General features: G+C 43.4%; 1 protein-coding gene across 1 annotated transcript; it reads left to right on the top strand.

Moving 5' to 3' along the window:
- The first annotated feature begins 404 nt into the window (after window positions 1-404).
- On the top strand, window positions 405-2,890 carry LOC137007567 (uncharacterized). The gene is made up of 2 exons (XM_067369104.1): window positions 405-582; window positions 1,842-2,890. The coding sequence occupies exons 1-2, from the start codon at window positions 405-407 to the stop codon at window positions 2,888-2,890; spliced, it is 1,227 nt and encodes a 408-aa protein (XP_067225205.1).
- The last annotated feature ends 21,760 nt before the right edge of the window (window positions 2,891-24,650 follow it).

Here is a 24,650-nt window from a genome sequence, read left to right as displayed (position 1 = left end):
TGCAACAAAAGGCATTCGGCGAGCCTGGGCCGTACCCCAGATGCCTCCGCCGTTAAACCTAGTCAGCCTCTCGCTGAAGCCCAGCATTTCTACTCGGCTCCTCTTGCCGCAACACCTCATGCGGCCGGGCCAACAGGCCTTCCCTCAGCTTCTCAGCCTTTTCTCGCTGTCCACAACCCTACCTATTATCAGTGGCCTCCAGCTCCCTTCGCAGACACTAGCGCGAGGATGCTGGCAACTCAGGCTCAGGGCTTTCACCAGTTCCCTCCAGCATCTCTAACCCCGCCCCTTCTCAGTGGCAGGCAGCGCAAGCAAGGGCGCCTATGCCTTCAGCTCAAGATTTTAGAGCTCACCTCCAGGCTCCTTTCAATCTTCCTTTTCAAGCCCCAGAGGCTGATCTAAGCATGAGGCCACCGCTGCTTACAAACACCGCTGCAGCCACTGCTTCTTGCAATCCACTCCTGCAAAACAAATCACCTTACTCTCTCTTCACAGCATCAGCGATGCCCGTCCCACCGAATGCGGTCGCCTCGGAGCCCCCCCCCCCAGTGACTCAAAACATCCGAGCGCAGATCCTGGCAGGTGCAGACGTAGATTTATCATCTCTTCTCTCTTTAATACCGGCTCCAGATTCTAATCGTCAAATAGACTGCGGCGATTTCTCAGTCATCCTAAAAAACTCAAATCCACATTCATCTCGTCTGCTTTCTTTTTCTGAGTTTTCTATTGCTTTTTCCCGTTTCACTGAAATAATCTGTTCAGCTTTCCCCCATAGGCGGCGCAAACTAAATGATTATCTGGCAATCATAGTTGAGCTCGCGCTGTCCTATGGGGGCGGGCACTTCTACACCTACCACAAACTGTTTTCTGCAAAATGTGCCGTGCGAGTCGCCCAGTGGAATCCGTGCAAAAGCAGCCCCAAGATTTTTGATATGCTTTCAGAAGCCGTTTGCTGGATTTTGTCCAACAATTACGCGATTCCTCACCTCATTCACTTGCTAGATGATTTTCTAGTCATTTCGCCACCCGACGCCATTCCAGCCGCGCATATCCATACAGTTCAAACTGTTTTTTCCGAGCTCGGAATCCCTATCGCCCAGGAAAAAACCATGGGTCCCGCCACATCCATCGAGTTCCTTGGCATTAATTTAGATTCTGAGAAATTCCAGGCTTCCTTGCCAAAAGAAAAAAATCGATAGAATAATCCTCGTCTCGTCAACCCTCCTGCATAACTCCAATTGCTCCAAACGCGAACTCCTATCCCTTCTCGGACACATAAATTTCGCAATGCGCATCATTCCACAGGGCCGCTCTTTCATTTCACATCTCCTCTCACTCGCGTCTTCAGTTCACGCACTAGAGGACCTAATTTCCGTGACTCAGGCATGCCGCGACGAACTCCGGTTATGGATATCATTCTTAAATCAGTGGAACGGCCTAACCTTTTTCTATAACAGTCTCGTTTCTTCCCCCGTTGATATCCAACTGTTCACAGACGCAGCCCCATCAACTGGTTTCGGGGGATTTTATCAAGGTCGCTGGTTCGCATCACCATGGCCACCGCAGCTACAAGACTTTTCACAGTTTTCAGCTCTATTCGAGCTTTACCCTCTCATAGTCGCAGCTTTTCTGTGGGGGAAAGAATGGTCTAGTAGCATATTGGTGCACTGCGACAACGAGTCAACGGTCCAGTGCATTAATAAAGGCCGTTCCCATTCACCCGCTCTGATGCCCATGCTGAGACGTCTGACCTGGATTTCAGCATGAGACCAATTTATCATACGTGCTAAACACGTTGCCGGGTCTCAAAACCAGATTCTCTGTCTCGTTTTCTTTTTCAGAAATTCAGGACGCTGGCTCCAGAAGCAGACCAATTCCCAACTCCCGTACCTCCTTATTCAGATCTGATATTCCCATAAACCACCCATTAAAACCCCTTCTAGATGCATCACTCGACGCCATCCTGCAGGCTGTTTCCCCCAGAACCATCCAATCCTACGTGACAGCATGGAGATGTTTCAAAGCTTTCCATTGCGCATATAACTTGCAGTTCCCCGATTTTTCTCTCCTATCAATAACCTCATTCATCTCCTATCTCAAAAGCATTAAGGGCCTCCAAGTCGGGTCCATCAAAGGCTATCTGAGCGGCATCCAATTTTTCCATAAACTGAATTATGGCGCCCCCTCCACAGAAATAAATAACTCTCAAACTTCTCTCTTAATCAAAGGGATCCAACGATCCCAGCCCTCCCGTCCTGATTCCAGACAACCTATAGCGCTGGACATCCTCACCAAATGTATCCATACCCTTTGCACAAGTTATCAGCCCCTTAATACCGCCCGCACCCTCGACGCCATGTTCATTCTCGCCTTTTTTGGCTTTCTCAGATGCTCCGAAATTGCAATCACCTCAAAGTTTGATCCGAAAGTCCACCCCACCATTTCAGACCTTTCAGCAATCAACAGCGAAACAATCTCCTACTTGATTAAGCAAAGCAAAACGGACCAAGCTAAAAAAGGCCATTACATATATATTTTCAACCTCTCATCTCCAATCCAACCATACCAAACTGTCTTAGCATATCTGAAGATCAGAAATGCCCAGGCTAAATCTCCTCTTGAACCTCTTTTCATCGATGCTTCCAACAAACCTGCTACACGCTTCTGGTTTCAAAAACACCTCAAATCAGTTCTCCAGCAATCCGGCATCTCAGCACACAATTTTTCCAGTCATTCATTCCGCATTGGGGCAGCAACATCAGCAGCCCAAAAAGGCCTCTCCCAGCAGCAAATCCAAGCTCTAGGAAGATGGTCCTCAGATGCTTTCCATAGCTACATCAGGACCAACCGTTTCCATATCAGAAAAGCCCACCAAACCCTTATCGGTTGAAGGAAGAAAGAAGGAAAGAAAAAAAAAAAACGCAGATGCTGCGAGTCTTGATCTCCCATCGGATGCTGCAAGAGCCCTCCTGCTAAGTTTCCAACTCCTCCCTTCCTCTGTCTGGCGAGGCTTACCCGTCTGATGCTGTGAGTATTGATTTCCCATCGGTCGCAGCAAGAGCCCTCCCAGTCAGCTTTTATCCTTTTATCCTTTCTCTGACGGGCAAGGCTTACCCGTCTGACACAGTGAGTCTTGATCTCCCGTCCGACGCAGCGAGAGCCCTCCCGATCAGCTTCCTTGTCGATATCATTCTTCGTCCGGCGAGGCTTACCCGTCTGTCGCCACGAGCATTGCTCTCCTGGAGCCTTGGTCTCCCTTCGGACGCAGCGAGAGCCTCCCGGTCGATCTTCATTGCTTAACTTCTGCCTGTCTGTTAGCGAGGCTTACCCGTCTGATGTTATGAGCATTGGTCTCCTGGAGCCTTGGTCTCCCATCGGACGCCGCGAAAGCCTCCCGGTCAGTGTTCATTCTCTCCCCGTCCGGCGAGGCTTACCCGTCCGAGGCCCCGAGCATTGGTCTCCCGTCGGACGCCGCGAGAGCCTCCCGATCGAACCTCTGCACTTTATTTTCCGCCCGTCTGCTAGCGAAGCTTACCCGTCTGATGCCATGAGCATTGGTCTCCTGGAGCCTTGGTCTCCCATCAGACGCTGCGAGAGCTCTCCTGGCTGGGCATTCTTTCCGTCCACCACACTATCGACCAACATTTTTCGATTGGTCGGTCAGTCCGAAACTTCGGTCGGTAGGGCTCACCCATTCAACGCCGTGAGCCTCGGTCTCCCGTCGGACGTAACCAGAGCCCTCCCGATCGGGCGCTCCAAATCACGCGCTCCCCGTCAAACGGCCGGTAGGGCCCGTCCACCTGGCGATGCACGATCCCGTCCGAGGCAACACGGACCCCCCCATCTCCTCACTTCTAAATTCCATCTCTCATAACCACATCCGGGGGGAGTACTCTGGGTTCAGGCCAAAATTCCGAGCTCGGAGCCCTCCCCCTGGACAGCACGCCAAATACGCATTACTCTCTCTATCTAATCGTATGTATATGTGAACTCGTGAATCTGTAGGCTATCGCCAAAAATGACGGAAGGCCTGATTTAAGTTGTTTCTGTCATGAGCAGAAAGTCCATCAGAATGCGGCGGCGCTTTCATCGGCCAGAGGGATAAAAATGTAACCAATTTAGTTTCATATTTATATTTAAATATTGGGCTATAGCCTAATATATATATTTTTAAAGATGTCACCTTTGATTATGAAAAGGGAATAGCATGACGGATGCGCAATGTTGGGAGACAAATGTAGCGGTTTAGACATAACTTTGACCACTTCATTAAGTTTTGTTTTATAGTAAGTCTTTCTTTAAAATGAATTTCGTTTTGTAGAAATTGTATCTTAATTTCAATAAATGTTTCATCAACCAATAGCTTATATTTAATTAGGAAGAAAACCATGAACGTCGGGTGTGGAATGGAAACGAAACCATGTTTCCACGGCCTTTGAATAAGGCTGAAGCAATAGACGTCTTTCTGTTTTTATTAAATGTATTTATTACATGTCTTTATTACTTAATTAATTGATAAGATGTTTTGGTCTAACAAAATATTTTAGCTGCTCTAAATTCTAAGTTAGACACAAATTTGCGCATAGGCTAGGCTATATAAGGTTCTAGACAAGCGCGTAAAATGCTGTTTCAGTAATTTCGATCGGTGCATCAAATGATATAGCCTAGGCCTAAACTAAATTCATGTATTTACAGTAAAAGAATAAAGAAATAGCCTAACTCTAGACTTATTGGCTATGCTATTTACATTTGGGCAATATAATAATAATAATAATAATATCTCAGCAAAGGCCGAACATATTTATTTGTCTCGGCACACGACCGCTAACAGTAACACAGTAGCACAGCACATCAAAGCTTGCTGTTGTCTTGGCTACCTTACAAACGGCTATGGAAACAACAGTGAATTTTTCTCCCTTTTTGGTAATTTAGCACTAGTTTCTATGGTATTCTGCTTGCATTTTTGGGCTTCAGATGGATGCTTTATTTTTATCTTTAGTCAATTGAGTTTAGTTCTAAAAAAAAAAAGCAAAGGCTAAATAGTAAATAATCTGCGACGGCCCATCATAGGGTGGGGGCTGCGGGGCTGTCCCGTACGCCCATGATGTAATGGTAATACATCGCTTACAAAAGGTTCATGTTAACTACTGTGTGATTATCAGACGATTTTAATGTGTTAATGTTTTAACTATATTGTGCAATTATAGCTATGTAACAATCTGATAAACTGCAATTGTGCAGTTTGTATCCATTAACACGCTCATAAACATTACAAAAAGAAATGTCATGCCATAAAAAAATGTTATCCCAATAATCAACATTTTGTTATTCAACAAGTGCTAGGCTATTAAGATAAAAAAGTTTCTGCTATAGAGTTGCTCTGCAACACTTGACAAGTTTGAGATAGGGGGAAGGGCGCTTTGTTTAAAATGTTTGTCACCAAAGCCATTAATCCAGAGAGCGGGAGACTCAAAATATTAGCCTAAGCTATGCGCCTGACAGACCTTTTTGCAATCTTGGTGATTTTTGTTAATTTTAACATCCTGATCTGATCATATGAAATAAGCTGACGAAATACACAATTGTTAGACTCTGTTATGAGTATTTGCAGTAAGTTTCTTTATTTGTTTGTAATTTTGCAGTGTTTCACGCTCCACTCCAGAAGTTTGCATGGGATCAACCCTCCCCCCGCGCGTTTGACAGCGTCTGCTGCTGCCGAGTATGTGCGAAGTTTTGACTTGAGCGAGGAGGGATTTTGTAAAAGTCGGAGCGTCGTTTTTTTTTTTTTTTTTTTTTTTTTTTTAAATCTGCAAGACATGTTATGAGTTTGGCGTGTGGTAGGAAAAAAAAGTTTGCACAATAAGCCACTACGCAAATGTGTCTAAGACCAGCTAAAATATATTGTTCGACCAAAAACATCTTATCAATTATTTAAGTAATAAAGACATGTAATAAAGTAATAAATCAATTTAATTAAAACAGAAAGACGTATATTGCTTCAGCCTTATTCAAAGGCCGCGGAAACATGCTTTCGTTTCCATTCCACACCCGACGTTCTTGGTTTTCTTCCTATTTATTAAATATAGGCAATTGGTTGATGAAACATTGATTGAAATTAAGATACAATTTCTACAAAACGAAATTCATTTAAAGAAAGACTTACTATAAAACAAACTTAATGAAGTGGTCAAACTTATGTCTAACCCGCTGCATTTGTCTCCCGACATTGCGCATCCGTCATGCTATCCCTTTTCATAATCAAAATAGGTGGAATTTATTCATTTAAAAATAATAGGCAATAGCCCAATATTTAAAAACTAGATAAAAAAGTTTGAAGACAAACTTTAGGTTGGCTTGAAAAAGCCAGTCCAGAAAGTTTTAAATAGTTTTAAAAGTTTGAAGTTTGAAAGCTTGAAGTTTGAAAGTTTGAAGTTTGAAAGTTTAAGTTTAGTAGTTTAGATAGATATATAGTTGTCACAGATGGTTACTATGGAGTTTTATAGAGTTATTAGCATGTTCTTAGCCTACTTTAGCACTTAGCTAATAGATATTAGCATGTAGCTATTCACTGCTAGCATGTGTAGCATGTTGGAAGTAGAGATTGCTAGCATGAGTCAAAAGAGCCAACCGCCATGTCTCTACAATATTCTGATGCAGAGATATAGATCTTACAAAACGGTTGCAAGGGTACTCTGTTTGGTTGCTAGGGAGTGGCTCGGCAGCTACCAATGATGATACTCCAAAGGCTGCCTGACAATATAAACCAACCCCCATGTCTTTACGATGTTCTGATGCAGAGATATAGATCTTGCAAAACGGTTGCTAGGGTACTCTGTTTGGTTGCTAGGAAGTGGCTTGGCAGCTACCAATGATGGTACTCCAAAGGCTGCTTGACAATATAAACCAACCCCCATGTCTTTACGATGTTCTGATGCAGAGATATAGATCTTGCAAAACGGTTGCTAGGGTACTCTGTTTGGTTGCTAGGGAGTGGCTCGGCAGCTACCAATGATGATATTCCAAAGATTGCTTGACAATATAAACCAAACCCCATGTCTCTACGATGTTTTGATGCAGAGATATAGATCTTGCAAAACGGTTGCTAGGGTACTCTGTTTGGTTGCTAGGGAGTGGCTCGGCAGCTACCAATGATGATACTCCAAAGGCTGCTTGACAATATAAACCAACCCCCATGTCTTTACGATGTTCTGATGCAGAGATATAGATCTTGCAAAACAGTTGCTAGGGTACTGTTTGGTTGCTAGGGAGTGCCTTAGCAGCTACCAATGATGATACTCCAAAGGCTGCTTGACAATATAAACCAACCCCCATGTCTTTACGATATTCTGATGCAGAGATATAGATTTTGCAAAATGGTTGCTAGGGTACTGTTTGGTTGCTAGGGAGTGGCTCGGCAGCTACCAATGATGATACTCCAAAGGCTACTTGACAATATAAACCTACCCCCATGTCTGTACGATGTTCTGATGTAGAGATATAGATCTTGCAAAACGGTTGCTAGGGTACTGTTTGGTTGCTAGGGAGTGGCTCGGCAGCTACCAATGATGATACTCCAAAGGTTGCTTGACAGTATAAACCAACCCCCATGTCTGTACGATGTTCTGATGCAGAGATGTAGATCTTGCAAAACGGTTGCTAGGGTACTGTTTGGTTGCCAGGGAGTGGCTCGGCAGCTACCATTGATGATACTCCAAAGGCTGCTTGGCACTACAAACCTACCCCCATGTCTGTACGATGTTCTGATGCAGAGATATAGATTTTGCAAAACGGTTGCTAGGGTACTCTATTTGGTTGCTAGGGAGTGGCTTGGCAGCTACCAATGATGATACTCCAGAGGCTGCTTGACAATATAAACCAACCCCCATGTCTGTACGATGTTCTGATGCAGAGATATAGATTTTGCAAAATGGTTGCTAGGGTACTCTATTTGGTTGCTAGGGAGTGGCTAGGCAGCTACCAGTGATGATACTCCAAAGGCTGCTTGACAATATAAACCAATCCCCATGTCTGTACGATGTTCTGATGCAGAGATATAGATTTTGCAAAACGGTTGCTAGGGTACTCTATTTGGTTGCTAGGGAGTGGCTTTGCAGCTACCAATGATGATACTCCAAAGGCTGCTTGACAATATAAACCAACCCCCATGTCTGTACGATGTTCTGATGCAGAGTTATAGATTTTACAAAACGGTTGCTAGGGTACTCTGTTTGGTTGCTAGGGAGTGGCTTTGCAGCTACCAATGATGATACTCCAAAGGCTGCTTGACAATATAAACCAACCCCTATGTCTGTACGATGTTCTGATGCAGAGATATAGATTTTGCAAAACGGTTGCTAGGGTACTCTGTTTGGTTGCTAGGGAGTGGCTTGGCAGCTACCAGTGATGATATTCCAAAGGCTGCTTGACATTATAAACCAACCCCCATGTCTCTATGATGTTCTGATGCAGAGATATAGATTTTCCAAAATGGTTGCTAGGGTACTCTGTTTGGTTGCTAGGGAGTGGCTTGGCAGCTACCAGTAATGATAGATGGATAGATAGATAGATGAGTTTGAATGAGATGATAGATAGATAGATAGATAGATAGATAGATAGATAGATAGATAGATAGATAGATGAGTTTGAATGAGTTAGATAGATAGATAGATAGACAGACAGACAGACAGACAGACAGACAGACAGACAGACAGACAGACAGACAGATAGATAGATAGACAGATGAGTTTGAATGAGATAGATAGATAGATAGATAGATAGATGAGTTTGAATGAGTTAGATAGATAGATAGATAGATAGATGAGTTTGAATGGGATAGATAGATAGATAGACAGACAGACAGATAGATGAGTTTGAATGAGATAGATAGATAGATAGATAGATAGATAGATAGATAGATAGATAGATAGATAGATAGATAGATAGATGAGTTTGAATGAGTTAGATAGATAGATAGATAGATAGATAGATAGATAGATAGATAGATAGATAGATAGATAGATAGATAGATGAGTTTGAATGAGTTAGATTTAGTTTGATAGATAGATAGATAGATTTAGTTTGATAGATAGATAGATAGATAAAGTTTAATGAGTTTCAATGAATTAGAAATAGTACATAGAATGGCAGTTGAGTCTAATTGAGTTTTTGAGTCTAATGGGCTTCCATAGTTTGAATTTGAATTTTGACAGTTGGAATTTGAAAGTCTTGGCTCATTTGAACATTCCGTCAATGAAAGTCAATGGGATTTTTCCGAGCTTTACTTGTCATTTTTAGGAAAACCGTAAGTCGGATCAGTTAGAAAAGATATAGCACACCAAGTCAGAACAGTCTGAAGGTCTGACCCGAGTTTGGAGTTTGTGGAGTTAAAGCTCTAGGAGGAGTTAGTCTTGGAAATTCAAGTAAGAAGAATAATAATAATAACTAGAATGTACATTTCCTGAAGAAAATGTGAATGGTGCTTGCAGTGGCAAAATCGGCACTCGGTTGCTAGGGGGTTGCTAAGGTACTTGGGGTGGTTGCTAAGGTGTTGCTAGGCAGTTGCTAGGGTGTTCTGGGTGGTTGCTAGGTGGTTGCTATGGTAACCTGGGTGGTTGCTAGGGTGTTGCTAGGCAGTTGCTAAGGTACTTGGAGCGGTCGCTAAGGTGTTGCTAGGCGGTTGCTAGGGTGTTCTGGGTGGTTGCTAGGCGGTTGCTATGGTAACCCGGGTGGTTGCTAGGGTGTTGCTAGGCAGTTGCTAAGGTACGTGGGGTGGTCACTATGGTGTTGCTAGGCGGTTTCTAGGGTGTTCTGGGTGGTTGCTAGGCGGTTGCTATGGTAACCCGGGTGGTTGCTAGGGTGTTGCTAGGCAGTTGCTAAGGTACCTGGGGTGGTCACTATGGTGTTGCTAGGCGGTTGCTAGGGTGTTCGCTAGGCGGTTGCTATGGTAACCTGGGTGGTTGCTAGGGTGTTGCTAGGGTGTTCTGGGTGGTTGCTAGGCGGTTGCTATGGTAACCTGGGTGGTTGCTAGGCAGTTGTTAAGGTACTTGGGGTGGTTGCTAAGGTGTTGCTAGGCAGTTACTAGGGTGTTCTGGGCGGTTGCTAGGCGGTTGCTATGGTAACCTGGGTGGTTGCTATGGTGTTACTAGGTGTTTGATGGTTGTCACTGATAGTTACTATGGAGTTTCTATAGAGTTCCTGGCGTGTTCTCAGCCCACTTTAGCACTTAGCTAATCACTATTAGCATGTAGCTATTCACTGCTAGCATGTGTAGCATGTTGGAAGTCCAGTTTGCTAGCATGAGTCAAAAGAGCCAACCGCCATGTATCTATGATGCTCTGATGCAGAGATATAGATCTTGTTAAACGGTTGCTAGGGTACTCTGTTTGGTTGCTAGGGAGTGGCTTGGCAGCTACCAATGATGATACTCCAAAGGCTGCTTGACAATATAAACCAACACCCATGTCTTTACGATGTTCTGATGCAGAGATATATATTTTGCAAAACGGTTGCTAAGGTACTCTGTTTGGTTGCTAGGGAGTGGCTTGGCAGCTGCCAGTGATGATACACCAAAGGATGCTTGCCAGTAGGAATGATATAAACCAACCCCCATGCTTCTATGATATTCAGATTTGAAGATATCCCTCTATGCTTTGGGTTGCTAGGGTGCTCTAAATGGTTGCTAGGGCGTGGCTATGATGTCTTTAAGGTGATTTGTGATTGGCTGTTTGCTGCCCTGAGTCAAATGAGCCCACCCTCATTTTTCTACGACACTTCTATCCAAAGATATTTGATATTTTTCAATGGAAGTCTATGGAGCTTGTTGCTATGGTGCTCTATATGGTTGCTAGGGCGTGGCTTGATAGCTTCACATTGATCCTGAGAGCCTGATTGGTTGCCTGAGTGAAATGAGCCCGCCCCCTTGTCTCTATCACAGTGTGATCAATAGTGAGTGAGTGAGAGAAAGGTTTCTAAGGGCCTGCGTGTGTGAGTGTGTGTGCGAAAGTGACAGTTGAAATTCAAATTTCTGAACATTCCGCCATTGAAAGTCAATGGGACTTTTTTGGCCGCTTTTTCGCCCCCTGTGCGAACATCGTTGGTCCGATCGCTTATAAAAGTCATAGCACACCTCTCCTCAATGAGCCGGTCGATTTGACACTTCATTCATGGGTCTAGGACAAACGCTGCGGGAGGAGTAGCGCGCAGAAATAAAAGTGGAAGAAAATGAGTGTCTGTGTCTGAGAGAGAAAGGCTTCTAAGGGCCTGCGTGTGTGAGTGTGTGTGAGAAAGTGACAGTTGAGATTTGAATTTCGGAACATTCCGCCATTGAAAGTCAATGGGACTTTTTTGGCCGCTTTTTCACCCCCTGTGCGAACATCGTTGGTCCGATCGCTTATAAAAGTCATAGCACACCACTCCTCAATGAGCCGGTCGATTTGACACCTCATTCGTGGGTCTAGGACAAAAACTGCGGGAGGAGTAGCGTGCCGATAATTTGGCCAGAAGAAGAAGAAGAAGAACTAGAATGTACATTTCCTGAAGAAAATGTGAATGGTGCTTGCAGTGGAAAAATTCGGCACCGGTTGCTAGGGTGCTGTAATTGGTTGCTAGGGCGTGGCTATGAAGTTGCTGTGTCAGTACTTATTGGCTGGCCGAATCAAAAGAGCCCAGCCCCAAGTCTCTATGACCTTCTGATCCAAAGATATGATCTCATAGAATTTGCCTCAATGTTAAGTCTATGGGAGTTTTTTCAGCCATTTTTTTCGTACACTGTGCGAACATCGTACACCCGATCGCTTAGAAAAATCATAGCACACCTCTCCTCAATAAGCCGGTCGATTTGACACCTCATTTGTGGGTCTACAACAAACGGTGCGGGACGAGTTACGCGCCAAAGTTTTGTTCAGGTGAATAGTAATTACAATACTAGAATGTACATTTCCTGAAGAAAATGTGAATGGTGCTTGCAGTGGCAAAACACCGGACTCGGTTGCTAGGGTGCTGTAATTGGTTGCTAGGGAGTGGCTATGAAGTTGCTGTGCCACTACTTATTGGCTGGCCGAATCAAAAGAGCCCAGCCCCAAGTCTCTATGACCTTCTGATCCAAAGATATGATCTCACAGATTTTGACCCAATGTTAAGTCTAAGGGAGTTTTTTCAGCCATTTTTTTCGTACGCTGTGCGAACATCGTACACCCGATCGCTTAGAAAAGTCATAGCACACCTCTCCTCAATAAGCCGGTCGATTTGACACCTCATTTGTGGGTCTAGGACAAACGGTGCGGGACGAGTTACGCGCCAAAGTTTTGTTCAGGTGAATAGTAATTACAATACTAGAATGTACATTTCCTGAAGAAAATGTGAATGGTGCTTGCAGTGGCAAAAATCGGCACCGGTTGCTAGGGTGCTGTAATTGGTTGCTAGGACGTGGCTATGAAGTTGCTGTGTCACTACTTATTGGCTGGCCGAATCAAAAGAGCCCAGCCCCAAGTCTCTACGAACTTCTAAACTAAAGATATGATCTCACAGATTTGGCCCCCATGTTAAGTCTATGGGAGTTTTTTCAGCCGTTTTTTCGTACGCTCTGCGAACATCGTACACCCGATCACTTAGAAAAGTCATAGCACACCTCTCCTCAATAAGCCGGTCGATTTGACACCTCATTCATGGGTCTACGACAAACGGTGCGGGACGAGTTATGCACCAAAGTTTTGTTCAGGTGAATAGTAATTACAATACTAGAATGTACATTTCCTGAAGAAAATGTGAATGGTGCTTGCAGTGGCAAAATTCGGTACCGGTTGCTAGGTTGCTGTATTTGGTTGCTAGGGCGTGGCTATGAAGTTGCTGTGTCACTACTTATTGGCTGGCCGAATCAAAAGAGCCCAGCCCCAAGTCTCTATGACCTTCTGATCCAAAGATATGATCTCACAGATTTTGACCCAATGTTAAGTCTATGGGAGTTTTTTCAGCCGTTTTTTTCGTTGGCTGTGCGAACATCGTACACCCGATCGCTTAGAAAAGTCATAGCACACCTCTCCTCAATAAGCCGGTCGATTTGACACCTCATTTGTGGGTCTACGACAAACGGTGCGGGACAAGTTATGCGCCAAAGTTTTGTTCAGGTGAATAGTAATTACAATACTAGAATGTACATTTCCTAAAGAAAATGTGAATGGTGCTTGCAGTGGCAAAACACCGGACTCGGTTGCTAGGGTGCTGTAATTGGTTGCTAGGGCGTGGCTATGAAGTTGCTGTGTCACTACTTATTGGCTGGCCGAATCAAAAGAGCCCAGCCCCAAGTCTCTATGACCTTCTGATCCAAAGATATGATATCACAGATTTTGACCCAATGTTAAGTCTATGGGAGTTTTTTCAGCCGATTTGTTCGTACGCTGTGCGAACATCGTACACCCGATCGCTTAGAAAAGTCATAGCACACCTCTCCTCAATAAGCCGGTCGATTTGACACCTCATTCGTGGGTCTATGACAAACGGTGCAGGACGAGTTACACGCCAAAGTTTTGTCTAGGTGAATAGTAATTACAATACTAGAATGTACATTTCCTGAAGAAAATGTGAATGGTGCTTGCAGTGGCAAAATTCGTCACCGGTTGCTAGGGTACTGTAATTGGTTGCTAGGGCGTGGCTATGAAGATGCTGTGTCAATACTTATTGGCAGGCTGAATCAAAAGAGCCCAGCCCCAAGTCTCTATGACCTTCTAAACCAAAGATATGATCTCACAGATTTGGCCCCCATGTTAAGTCTATGGGACTTTTTTCAGTCGTATTTTCGTATGCTGTGCGAACATCGTACACCCAATCGCTTAGAAAAGTCATAGCACACCTCTCCTCAATAAGCCGGTCGATTTGACACCTCATTCGTGGGTCTACGACAAACGGTGCGGGACGAGTTACGTGCCAAATTTTTGTTCAGGTGAATAGTAATTACAATACTAGAATGTACATTTCCTGAAGAAAATGTGAATGGTGCTTGCAGTGGCAAAACTCAGCACTCTTGATTAGCATGATGCTAACATAATTACCGTCCTGCTAGGATGTTTTTAGCAAGATGCTAACAGATTAGCATGTTCTTGCAAGATGATGCTAACACCCATAGCATGATGCCAGCATGTTTTTAGCAAGATTCTAATCATGTTAGCATAATGCTAGCAAAACATGCTAACATGATTAGCATAATGCTAGCATGATGCTAGCATGATTACCATGTTGCTACCATGATTTTAACAAGATGCTAATCATGTTAGCATAATGCTAGCAACATGCTAACATGATTAGCATAATGTTACCATGATGCTAAAGCATGATTACCATTTCTACAAGCATGTTTTTAACAAGATGCTAACATGATTAGCATGTTGCTAGCATGATGCTAACACCCTAAGCATTCTGCTTAGCATGTTTTAAACAAAATGCTAGTCATGTTAGCATAATGCTAGCAACATGCTAACATGATTAGCATAATGCTAGCATGATGCTAGCATGATTACCATGTTGCTAGCATTATTTTAACCAAATGCTAATCATGTTAGCATTATGTTAGCAACATGCTAACATGATTAGCATGTTGCTAGCATGATGCTAACACCCTTAGCATGCTGCTAGCATGTTTTAAACAAGATGCTAATCATGTTAGCATAATGCTAGCAAACATGCTAACATGATTAGCATAATGCTAGCATGATCACAGATATATTACCATGTTGTTAGCATGATTTTAACAAGATGCTAATCATGTTAGCATAATGTTAGCAACATGCTAACATCATTAGCATAATGCTAGCATGATGCTAGCATGATTACCATGTTGTTAGCATGTATTTAACAAGATGCTAACATGATTAGCATGTTTGCTAACATGATGCTAACATGATTAGCATGCTACTAGCATCATGCTAACACAATTAACAGGCCACTAGCATTATTCTAACACATTTTTACTAGTTTGTGTCATGTTTAAACCTTAAGCTAATCACTATTAGCATGTAGCTATTCACTGCTAGCATGTGTAGCATGGTGGAAGTCCAGTTTGCTAGCATGAGTCAAAAGAGCCAACCGCCATGTCTCTATAATGTTCTGATGCAGAAATATAGGTGTTTCAAAACGGTTGCTAGGGTACTCTGTTTGGTTGCTAGGGAGTGGCTTGGTAGCTACCAATGATGATACTCCAAAGGCTGCTTGACAATATAAACCAACACCCATGTCTCTACGATGTTCTGATGCAGAGATATAGATCTTGCAAAACGGTTGCTAGGGTACTCTGTTTGGTTGCTAGGGAGTGGCTTGGCAGCTGCCAGTAATGATAAACCAAAGGCTGCTTGCCAGTATGAATGATATAAACCAACCCCCATTCCTCTATGATGTTCAGATTTGAAGATATCCCCTCTATGCTTTGAGTTGCTAGGGTGCTCTAAATAGTTGCTAGGGCGTGGCTATGATATCTTGAAGGTGATTCGTGATTGGCCGTTTGCTGCCCCGAGTCAAATGAGCCCACCCTCATGTTTCTATGACACTCCTATCCAAAGATATTCCTTTGATCTTTTTCAATGGAAGTCTATGGAACTTGTTGCTAAGGTACTCTCTATGGTTGCTAGGGCGTGGCTTGATAGCTTTAAAATTATCTTGATAGACTGATTGGTTGCCTGAGTAAAATGAGCCCACCCCCTTGTCTCTATGACATTGTGATCCAGAGTTATGACTTGTCAAAGTTCGTCCCAATGTTAAGTCTATGGGATTTTTCGCCCGATTTTTCGCCCGTCGGACGAACATCGTACACCCGATCGCTTATAAAAGTCATAGCACACCTCTCCTCAATAAGCCGGTCGATTTGACACCTCATTCATGGGTCTAGGACAAAAGCTGCGGGAGGAGTAGCGCGCCAAAATTTTGTGTGGAATAATAATAATAATAATAATAATAACTAGAATGTACATTTCCTGAAGAAAATGTGAATGGTGCTTGCAGTGGCAAAACACCGGACTCGGTTGCTAGGGTGCTGTAATTGGTTGCTAGGGCGTGGCTATGAAGCTGCTGTGTCACTACTTATTGGCTGGCCGAATCAAAAGAGCCCAGCCCCAAGTCTCTACGAACTTCTGATCCAAAGATATGATCTCACAGATTTGGACCCCATGTTAAGTCTATGGGAGTTTTTTCAGCCGTTTTTTTTGTACGCTGTGCGAACATCGTACACCCGATCGCTTAGAAAAGTCATAGCACACCTCTCCTCAATAAGCCGGTCGATTTGACACCTCATTCGTGGGTCTACTACAAACGGTGCCGGACGAGTTACGCGCCAAAGTTTTGTTCAGGTGAATAGTAATTACAATACTAGAATGTACATTTCCTGAAGAAAATGTGAATGGTGCTTGCAGTGGCAAAATTCGGCACCGGTTGCTAGGGTGCTGTAATTGGTTGCTAGGGCGTGGCCATAAAGTCACTACTTATTGGCGGCTTGATAGGCCGAGCCAAAAGAGCCCAGCCCCAAGTCTCTATGACCATGTAAACCAAAGATATGATCTCACAGATTTGGCCCCCATGTTAAGTCTATGGGAGTTTTTTCAGCCGTTTTTTCGTACGCTGTGCGAACATCGTACACCCAATCGCTTAGAAAAGTCATAGCACACCTCTCCTCAATAAGCCGGTCGATTTGACACCTCATTCGTGGGTCTGCGACAAACGGTGCGGGACGAGTTACGCGCCAAAGTTTTGTTCAGGTGAATAGTAATTACAATACTAGAATGTACATTTCCTAAAGAAAATGTGAATGGTGCTTGCAGTGGCAAAACACCGGACTAGGTTGCTAGGGTGCTGTAATTGGTTGCTAGGGCGTGGCTATGAAGTTGCTGTGTCACTACTTATTGGCTGGCCAAATCAAAAGAGCCCAGCCCCAAGTCTCTACGAACTTCTGATCCAAAGATATGATCTCACAGATTTGGACCCCATGTTAAGTCTATGGGAGTTTTTTCAGCCTTTTATTACGTACGCTGTGCGAACATCGTACACCCGATCGCTTAGAAAAGTCATAGCACACCTCTCCTCAATAAGCCGGTCGATTTGACACCTCATTTGTGGGTCTAGGACAAACGGTGCGGGACGAGTTACGCGCCAAAGTTTTGTTCAGGTGAATAGTAATTACAATACTAGAATGTACATTTCCTGAAGAAAATGTGAATGGTGCTTGCAGTGGCAAAAATCGGCACCGGTTGCTAGGGTGCTGTAATTGGTTGCTAGGGCGTGGCTATGAAGTTGCTGTGCCACTACTTATTGGCTGGCCGAATCAAAAGAGCCCAGCCCCAAGTCTCTATGACCTTCTGATCCAAAGATATGATCTCACAGATTTTGACCCAATGTTAAGTCTATGGGAGTTTTTTCAACCATTTTTTTCGTACACTGTGCGAACATCGTACACCCGATCGCTTAGAAAAGTCATAGCACACCTCTCCTCAATAAGCCGGTCGATTTGACACCTCATTCGTGGGTCTACGACAAACGGTGCGGGACGAGTTACGCGCCAAAGTTTTGTTCAGGTGAATAGTAATTACAATACTAGAATGTACATTTCCTGAAGAAAATGTGAATGGTGCTTGCAGTGGCAAAACACCGGACTCGGTTGCTAGGGTGCTGTAATTGGTTGCTAGGGAGTGGCTATGAAGTTGCTGTGCCACTACTTATTGGCTGGCCGAATCAAAAGAGCCCAGCCCCAAGTCTCTATGACCTTCTGATCCAAAGATATGATCTCACAGATTTTGACCCAATGTTAAGTCTAAGGGAGTTTTTTCAGCCATTTTTTTCGTACGCTGTGCGAACATCGTACACCCGATCGCTTAGAAAAGTCATAGCACACCTCTCCTCAATAAGCCGGTCGATTTGACACCTCATTTGTGGGTCTAGGACAAACGGTGCGGGACGAGTTACGCGCCAAAGTTTTGTTCAGGTGAATAGTAATTACAATACTAGAATGTACATTTCCTGAAGAAAATGTGAATGGTGCTTGCAGTGGCAAAAATCGGCACCGGTTGCTAGGGTGCTGTAATTGGTTGCTAGGACGTGGCTATGAAGTTGCTGTGTCACTACTTATTGGCTGGCCGAATCAAAAGAGCCCAGCCCCAAGTCTCTACGAACTTCTAAACTAAAGATATGATCTCACAGATTTGGCCCCCATGTTAAGTCTATGGGAGTTTTTTCAGCCGTTTTTTCGTACGCTCTGCGAACATCGTACACCCGATCACTTAGAAAAGTCATAGCACACCTCTCCTCAATAAGCCGGTCGATTTGACACCTCATTCATGGGTCTACGACAAACGGTGCGGGACGAGTTATGCACCAAAGTTTTGTTCAGGTGAATAGTAATTACAATACTAGAATGTACATTTCCTGAAGAAAATGTGAATGGTGCTTGCAGTGGCAAAATTCGGTACCGGTTGCTAGGTTGCTGTATTTGGTTGCTAGGGCGTGGCTATGAAGTTGCTGTGTCACTACTTATTGGCTGGCCGAATCAAAAGAGCCCAGCCCCAAGTCTCTATGACCTTCTGATCCAAAGATATGATCTCACAGATTTTGACCCAATGTTAAGTCTATGGGAGTTTTTTCAGCCGTTTTTTTCGTTGGCTGTGCGAACATCGTACACCCGATCGCTTAGAAAAGTCATAGCACACCTCTCCTCAATAAGCCGGTCGATTTGACACCTCATTTGTGGGTCTACGACAAACGGTGCGGGACAAGTTATGCGCCAAAGTTTTGTTCAGGTGAATAGTAATTACAATACTAGAATGTACATTTCCTAAAGAAAATGTGAATGGTGCTTGCAGTGGCAAAACACCGGACTCGGTTGCTAGGGTGCTGTAATTGGTTGCTAGGGCGTGGCTATGAAGTTGCTGTGTCACTACTTATTGGCTGGCCGAATCAAAAGAGCCCAGCCCCAAGTCTCTATGACCTTCTGATCCAAAGATATGATATCACAGATTTTGACCCAATGTTAAGTCTATGGGAGTTTTTTCAGCCGATTTGTTCGTACGCTGTGCGAACATCGTACACCCGATCGCTTAGAAAAGTCATAGCACACCTCTCCTCAATAAGCCGGTCGATTTGACACCTCATTCGTGGGTCTATGACAAACGGTGCAGGACGAGTTACACGCCAAAGTTTTGTCTAGGTGAATAGTAATTACAATACTAGAATGTACATTTCCTGAAGAAAATGTGAATGGTGCTTGCAGTGGCAAAATTCGTCACCGGTTGCTAGGGTACTGTAATTGGTTGCTAGGGCGTGGCTATGAAGATGCTGTGTCAATACTTATTGGCAGGCTGAATCAAAAGAGCCCAGCCCCAAGTCTCTATGACCTTCTAAACCAAAGATATGATCTCACAGATTTGGCCCCCATGTTAAGTCTATGGGACTTTTTTCAGCCGTATTTTCGTATGCTGTGCGAACATCGTACACCCAATCGCTTAGAAAAGTCATAGCACACCTCTCCTCAATAAGCCGGTCGATTTGACACCTCATTCGTGGGTCTACGACAAACGGTGCGGGACGAGTTACGTGCCAAATTTTTGTTCAGGTGAATAGTAATTACAATACTAGAATGTACATTTCCTGAAGAAAATGTGAATGGTGCTTGCAGTGGCAAAACTCAGCACTCTTGATTAGCATGATGCTAACATAATTACCGTCCTGCTAGGATGTTTTTAGCAAGATGCTAACAGATTAGCATGTTGCTAGCATGATGCTAACACCCATAGCATGATGCCAGCATGTTTTTAGCAAGATTCTAATCATGTTAGCATAATGCTAGCAAAACATGCTAACATGATTAGCATAATGCTAGCATGATGCTAGCATGATTACCATGTTGCTACCATGATTTTAACAAGATGCTAATCATGTTAGCATAATGCTAGCAACATGCTAACATGATTAGCATAATGGTAACATGATGCTAGCATGATTACCATTTTGCTAGCATGTTTTTAACAAGATGCTAACATGATTAGCATGTTGCTAGCATGATGCTAACACCCTAAGCATTCTGCTAGCATGTTTTAAACAAAATGCTAGTCATGTTAGCATAATGCTAGCAACATGCTAACATGATTAGCATAATGCTAGCATGATGCTTGCATGATTACCATGTTGCTAGCATTATTTTAACCAAATGCTAATCATGTTAGCATTATGTTAGCAACATGCTAACATGATTAGCATGTTGCTAGCATGATGCTAACACCCTTAGCATGCTGCTAGCATGTTTTAAACAAGATGCTAATCATGTTAGCATAATGCTAGCAAACATGCTAACATGATTAGCATAATGCTAGCATGATGCTAGCATGATTACCATGTTGTTAGCATGATTTTAACAAGATGCTAATCATGTTAGCATAATGTTAGCAACATGCTAACATCATTAGCATAATGCTAGCATGATGCTAGCATGATTACCATGTTGTTAGCATGTATTTAACAAGATGCTAACATGATTAGCATGTTTGCTAACATGATGCTAACATGATTAGCATGCTACTAGCATCATGCTAACACAATTAACAGGCCACTAGCATTATTCTAACACATTTTTACTAGTTTGTGTCATGTTTAAACCTTAAGCTAATCACTATTAGCATGTAGCTATTCACTGCTAGCATGTGTAGCATGGTGGAAGTCCAGTTTGCTAGCATGAGTCAAAAGAGCCAACCGCCATGTCTCTATAATGTTCTGATGCAGAAATATAGGTGTTTCAAAACGGTTGCTAGGGTACTCTGTTTGGTTGCTAGGGAGTGGCTTGGTAGCTACCAATGATGATACTCCAAAGGCTGCTTGACAATATAAACCAACACCCATGTCTCTACGATGTTCTGATGCAGAGATATAGATCTTGCAAAACGGTTGCTAGGGTACTCTGTTTGGTTGCTAGGGAGTGGCTTGGCAGCTGCCAGTAATGATAAACCAAAGGCTGCTTGCCAGTATGAATGATATAAACCAACCCCCATTCCTCTATGATGTTCAGATTTGAAGATATCCCCTCTATGCTTTGAGTTGCTAGGGTGCTCTAAATAGTTGCTAGGGCGTGGCTATGATATCTTGAAGGTGATTCGTGATTGGCCGTTTGCTGCCCCGAGTCAAATGAGCCCACCCTCATGTTTCTATGACACTCCTATCCAAAGATATTCCTTTGATCTTTTTCAATGGAAGTCTATGGAACTTGTTGCTAAGGTACTCTCTATGGTTGCTAGGGCGTGGCTTGATAGCTTTAAAATTATCTTGATAGACTGATTGGTTGCCTGAGTAAAATGAGCCCACCCCCTTGTCTCTATGACATTGTGATCCAGAGTTATGACTTGTCAAAGTTCGTCCCAATGTTAAGTCTATGGGATTTTTCGCCCGATTTTTCGCCCGTCGGACGAACATCGTACACCCGATCGCTTATAAAAGTCATAGCACACCTCTCCTCAATAAGCCGGTCGATTTGACACCTCATTCATGGGTCTAGGACAAAAGCTGCGGGAGGAGTAGCGCGCCAAAATTTTGTGTGGAATAATAATAATAATAATAATAATAACTAGAATGTACATTTCCTGAAGAAAATGTGAATGGTGCTTGCAGTGGCAAAACACCGGACTCGGTTGCTAGGGTGCTGTAATTGGTTGCTAGGGCGTGGCTATGAAGCTGCTGTGTCACTACTTATTGGCTGGCCGAATCAAAAGAGCCCAGCCCCAAGTCTCTACGAACTTCTGATCCAAAGATATGATCTCACAGATTTGGACCCCATGTTAAGTCTATGGGAGTTTTTTCAGCCGTTTTTTCGTACGCTGTGCGAACATCGTACACCCGATCGCTTAGAAAAGTCATAGCACACCTCTCCTCAATAAGCCGGTCGATTTGACACCTCATTCGTGGGTCTACTACAAACGGTGCCGGACGAGTTACGCGCCAAAGTTTTGTTCAGGTGAATAGTAATTACAATACTAGAATGTACATTTCCTGAAGAAAATGTGAATGGTGCTTGCAGTGGCAAAATTCGGCACCGGTTGCTAGGGTGCTGTAATTGGTTGCTAGGGCGTGGCCATAAAGTCACTACTTATTGGCGGCTTGATAGGCCGAGCCAAAAGAGCCCAGCCCCAAGTCTCTATGACCATGTAAACCAAAGATATGATCTCACAGATTTGGCCCCCATGTTAAGTCTATGGGAGTTTTTTCAGCCGTTTTTCGTACGCTGTGCGAACATCGTACACCCAATCGCTTAGAAAAGTCATAGCACACCTCTCCTCAATAAGCCGGTCGATTTGACACCTCATTCGTGGGTCTGCGACAAACGGTGCGGGACGAGTTACGCGCCAAAGTTTTGTTCAGGTGAATAGTAATTACAATACTAGAATGTACATTTCCTAAAGAAAATGTGAATGGTGCTTGCAGTGGCAAAACACCGGACTAGGTTGCTAGGGTGCTGTAATTGGTTGCTAGGGCGTGGCTATGAAGTTGCTGTGTCACTACTTATTGGCTGGCCAAATCAAAAGAGCCCAGCCCCAAGTCTCTACGAACTTCTGATCCAAAGATATGATCTCACAGATTTGGACCCCATGTTAAGTCTATGGGAGTTTTTTCAGCCTTTTATTACGTACGCTGTGCGAACATCGTACACCCGATCGCTTAGAAAAGTCATAGCACACCTCTCCTCAATAAGCCGGTCGATTTGACACCTCATTTGTGGGTCTAGGACAAACGGTGCGGGACGAGTTACGCGCCAAAGTTTTGTTCAGGTGAATAGTAATTACAATACTAGAATGTACATTTCCTGAAGAAAATGTGAATGGTGCTTGCAGTGGCAAAAATCGGCACCGGTTGCTAGGGTGCTGTAATTGGTTGCTAGGGCGTGGCTATGAAGTTGCTGTGCCACTACTTATTGGCTGGCCGAATCAAAAGAGCCCAGCCCCAAGTCTCTATGACCTTCTGATCCAAAGATATGATCTCACAGATTTTGACCCAATGTTAAGTCTATGGGAGTTTTTTCAACCATTTTTTTCGTACACTGTGCGAACATCGTACACCCGATCGCTTAGAAAAGTCATAGCACACCTCTCCTCAATAAGCCGGTCGATTTGACACCTCATTCGTGGGTCTACGACAAACGGTGCGGGACGAGTTACGCGCCAAAGTTTTGTTCAGGTGAATAGTAATTACAATACTAGAATGTACATTTCCTGAAGAAAATGTGAATGGTGCTTGCAGTGGCAAAACTCAGCACTCTTGATTAGCATGATGCTAACATAATTACCGTCCTGCTAGGATGTTTTTAGCAAGATGCTAACAGATTAGCATGTTGCTAGCATGATGCTCACACCCATAGCATGATACCAGCATGTTTTTAGCAAGATTCTAATCATGTTAGCATAATGCTAGCAAAACATACTAACATGATTAGCATAATGCTAGCATGATGCTAGCATGATTACCATTTTGCTAGCATGTTTTTTAACAAGATGCTAACATGATTAGCATGTTGCTAGCATGATGCTAACACCCTAAGCATGCTGCTAGCATGTTTTAAACAAAATGCTAGTCATGTTAGCATAATGCTAGCAACATGCTAACATGATTAGCATAATGCTAGCATGATGCTTGCATGATTACCATGTTGCTACCATTATTTTAACCAAATGCTAATCATGTTAGCATTATGTTAGCAACATGCTAACATGATTAGCATGTTGCTAGCATGATGCTAACACCCTTAGCATCCTGCTAGCATGTTTTAAACAAGATGCTAATCATGTTAGCATAATGCTAGCAAACATGCTAACATGATTAGCATAATGCTAGCATGATGCTAGCATGATTACCATGTTGTTAGCATGATTTTAACAAGATGCTAATCATGTTAGCATAATGTTAGCAACATGCTAACATCATTAGCATAATGCTAGCATGATGCTAGCATGATTACCATGTTGTTAGCATGTATTTAACAAGATGCTAACATGATTAGCATGTTTGCTAACATGATGCTAACATGATTAGCATGCTACTAGCATCATGCTAACACAATTAACATGCCACTAGCATTATTCTAACACATTTTTACTAGTTTGTGTCATGTTTAAACCTTAAGCTAATCACTATTAGCATGTAGCTATTCACTGCTAGCATGTGTAGCATGGTGGAAGTCCAGTTTGCTAGCATGAGTCAAAAGAGCCAACCGCCATGTCTCTATAATGTTCTGATGCAGAAATATAGGTGTTTCAAAACGGTTGCTAGGGTACTCTGTTTGGTTGCTAGGGAGTGGCTTGGTAGCTACCAATGATGATACTCCAAAGGCTGCTTGACAATATAAACCAAATCCCATGTCTCTACGATGTTCTGATGCAGAGATATAGATCTTGCAAAACGGTTGCTAGGGTACTCTGTTTGGTTGCTAGGGAGTGGCTTGGCAGCTGCCAGTAATGATAAACCAAAGGCTGCTTGCCAGTATGAATGATATAAACCAACCCCCATTCCTCTATGATGTTCAGATTTGAAGATATCCCCTCTATGCTTTGAGTTGCTAGGGTGCTCTAAATAGTTGCTAGGGCGTGGCTATGAAGTGTTTAAGGTGATTCGTGATTGGCCGTTTGCTGCCCCGAGTCAAATGAGCCCACCCTCAT

The sequence above is a fragment of the Chanodichthys erythropterus genome, chromosome 19, assembly GCF_024489055.1.
Source record: "Chanodichthys erythropterus isolate Z2021 chromosome 19, ASM2448905v1, whole genome shotgun sequence".
Taxonomy (NCBI): Eukaryota; Metazoa; Chordata; class Actinopteri; order Cypriniformes; family Xenocyprididae; genus Chanodichthys; species Chanodichthys erythropterus.
The sequence above is the reverse complement of the archived record's forward strand: the minus strand, read 5'-3'. Positions and strand labels throughout refer to the sequence as shown.

Excerpts from the sequence above, each read along its gene's own strand:
- LOC137007567 (XM_067369104.1), top strand. The coding sequence starts at position 405 with ATGAGGCCACCGCTGCTTACAAACACCGCTGCAGCCACTGCTTCTTGC. Across the intron at positions 583-1,841 it reads CCGAGCGCAGATCCTGGCAG|AAATTCAGGACGCTGGCTCC; the intron begins GTGCAGACGTAG and ends TTTCTTTTTCAG.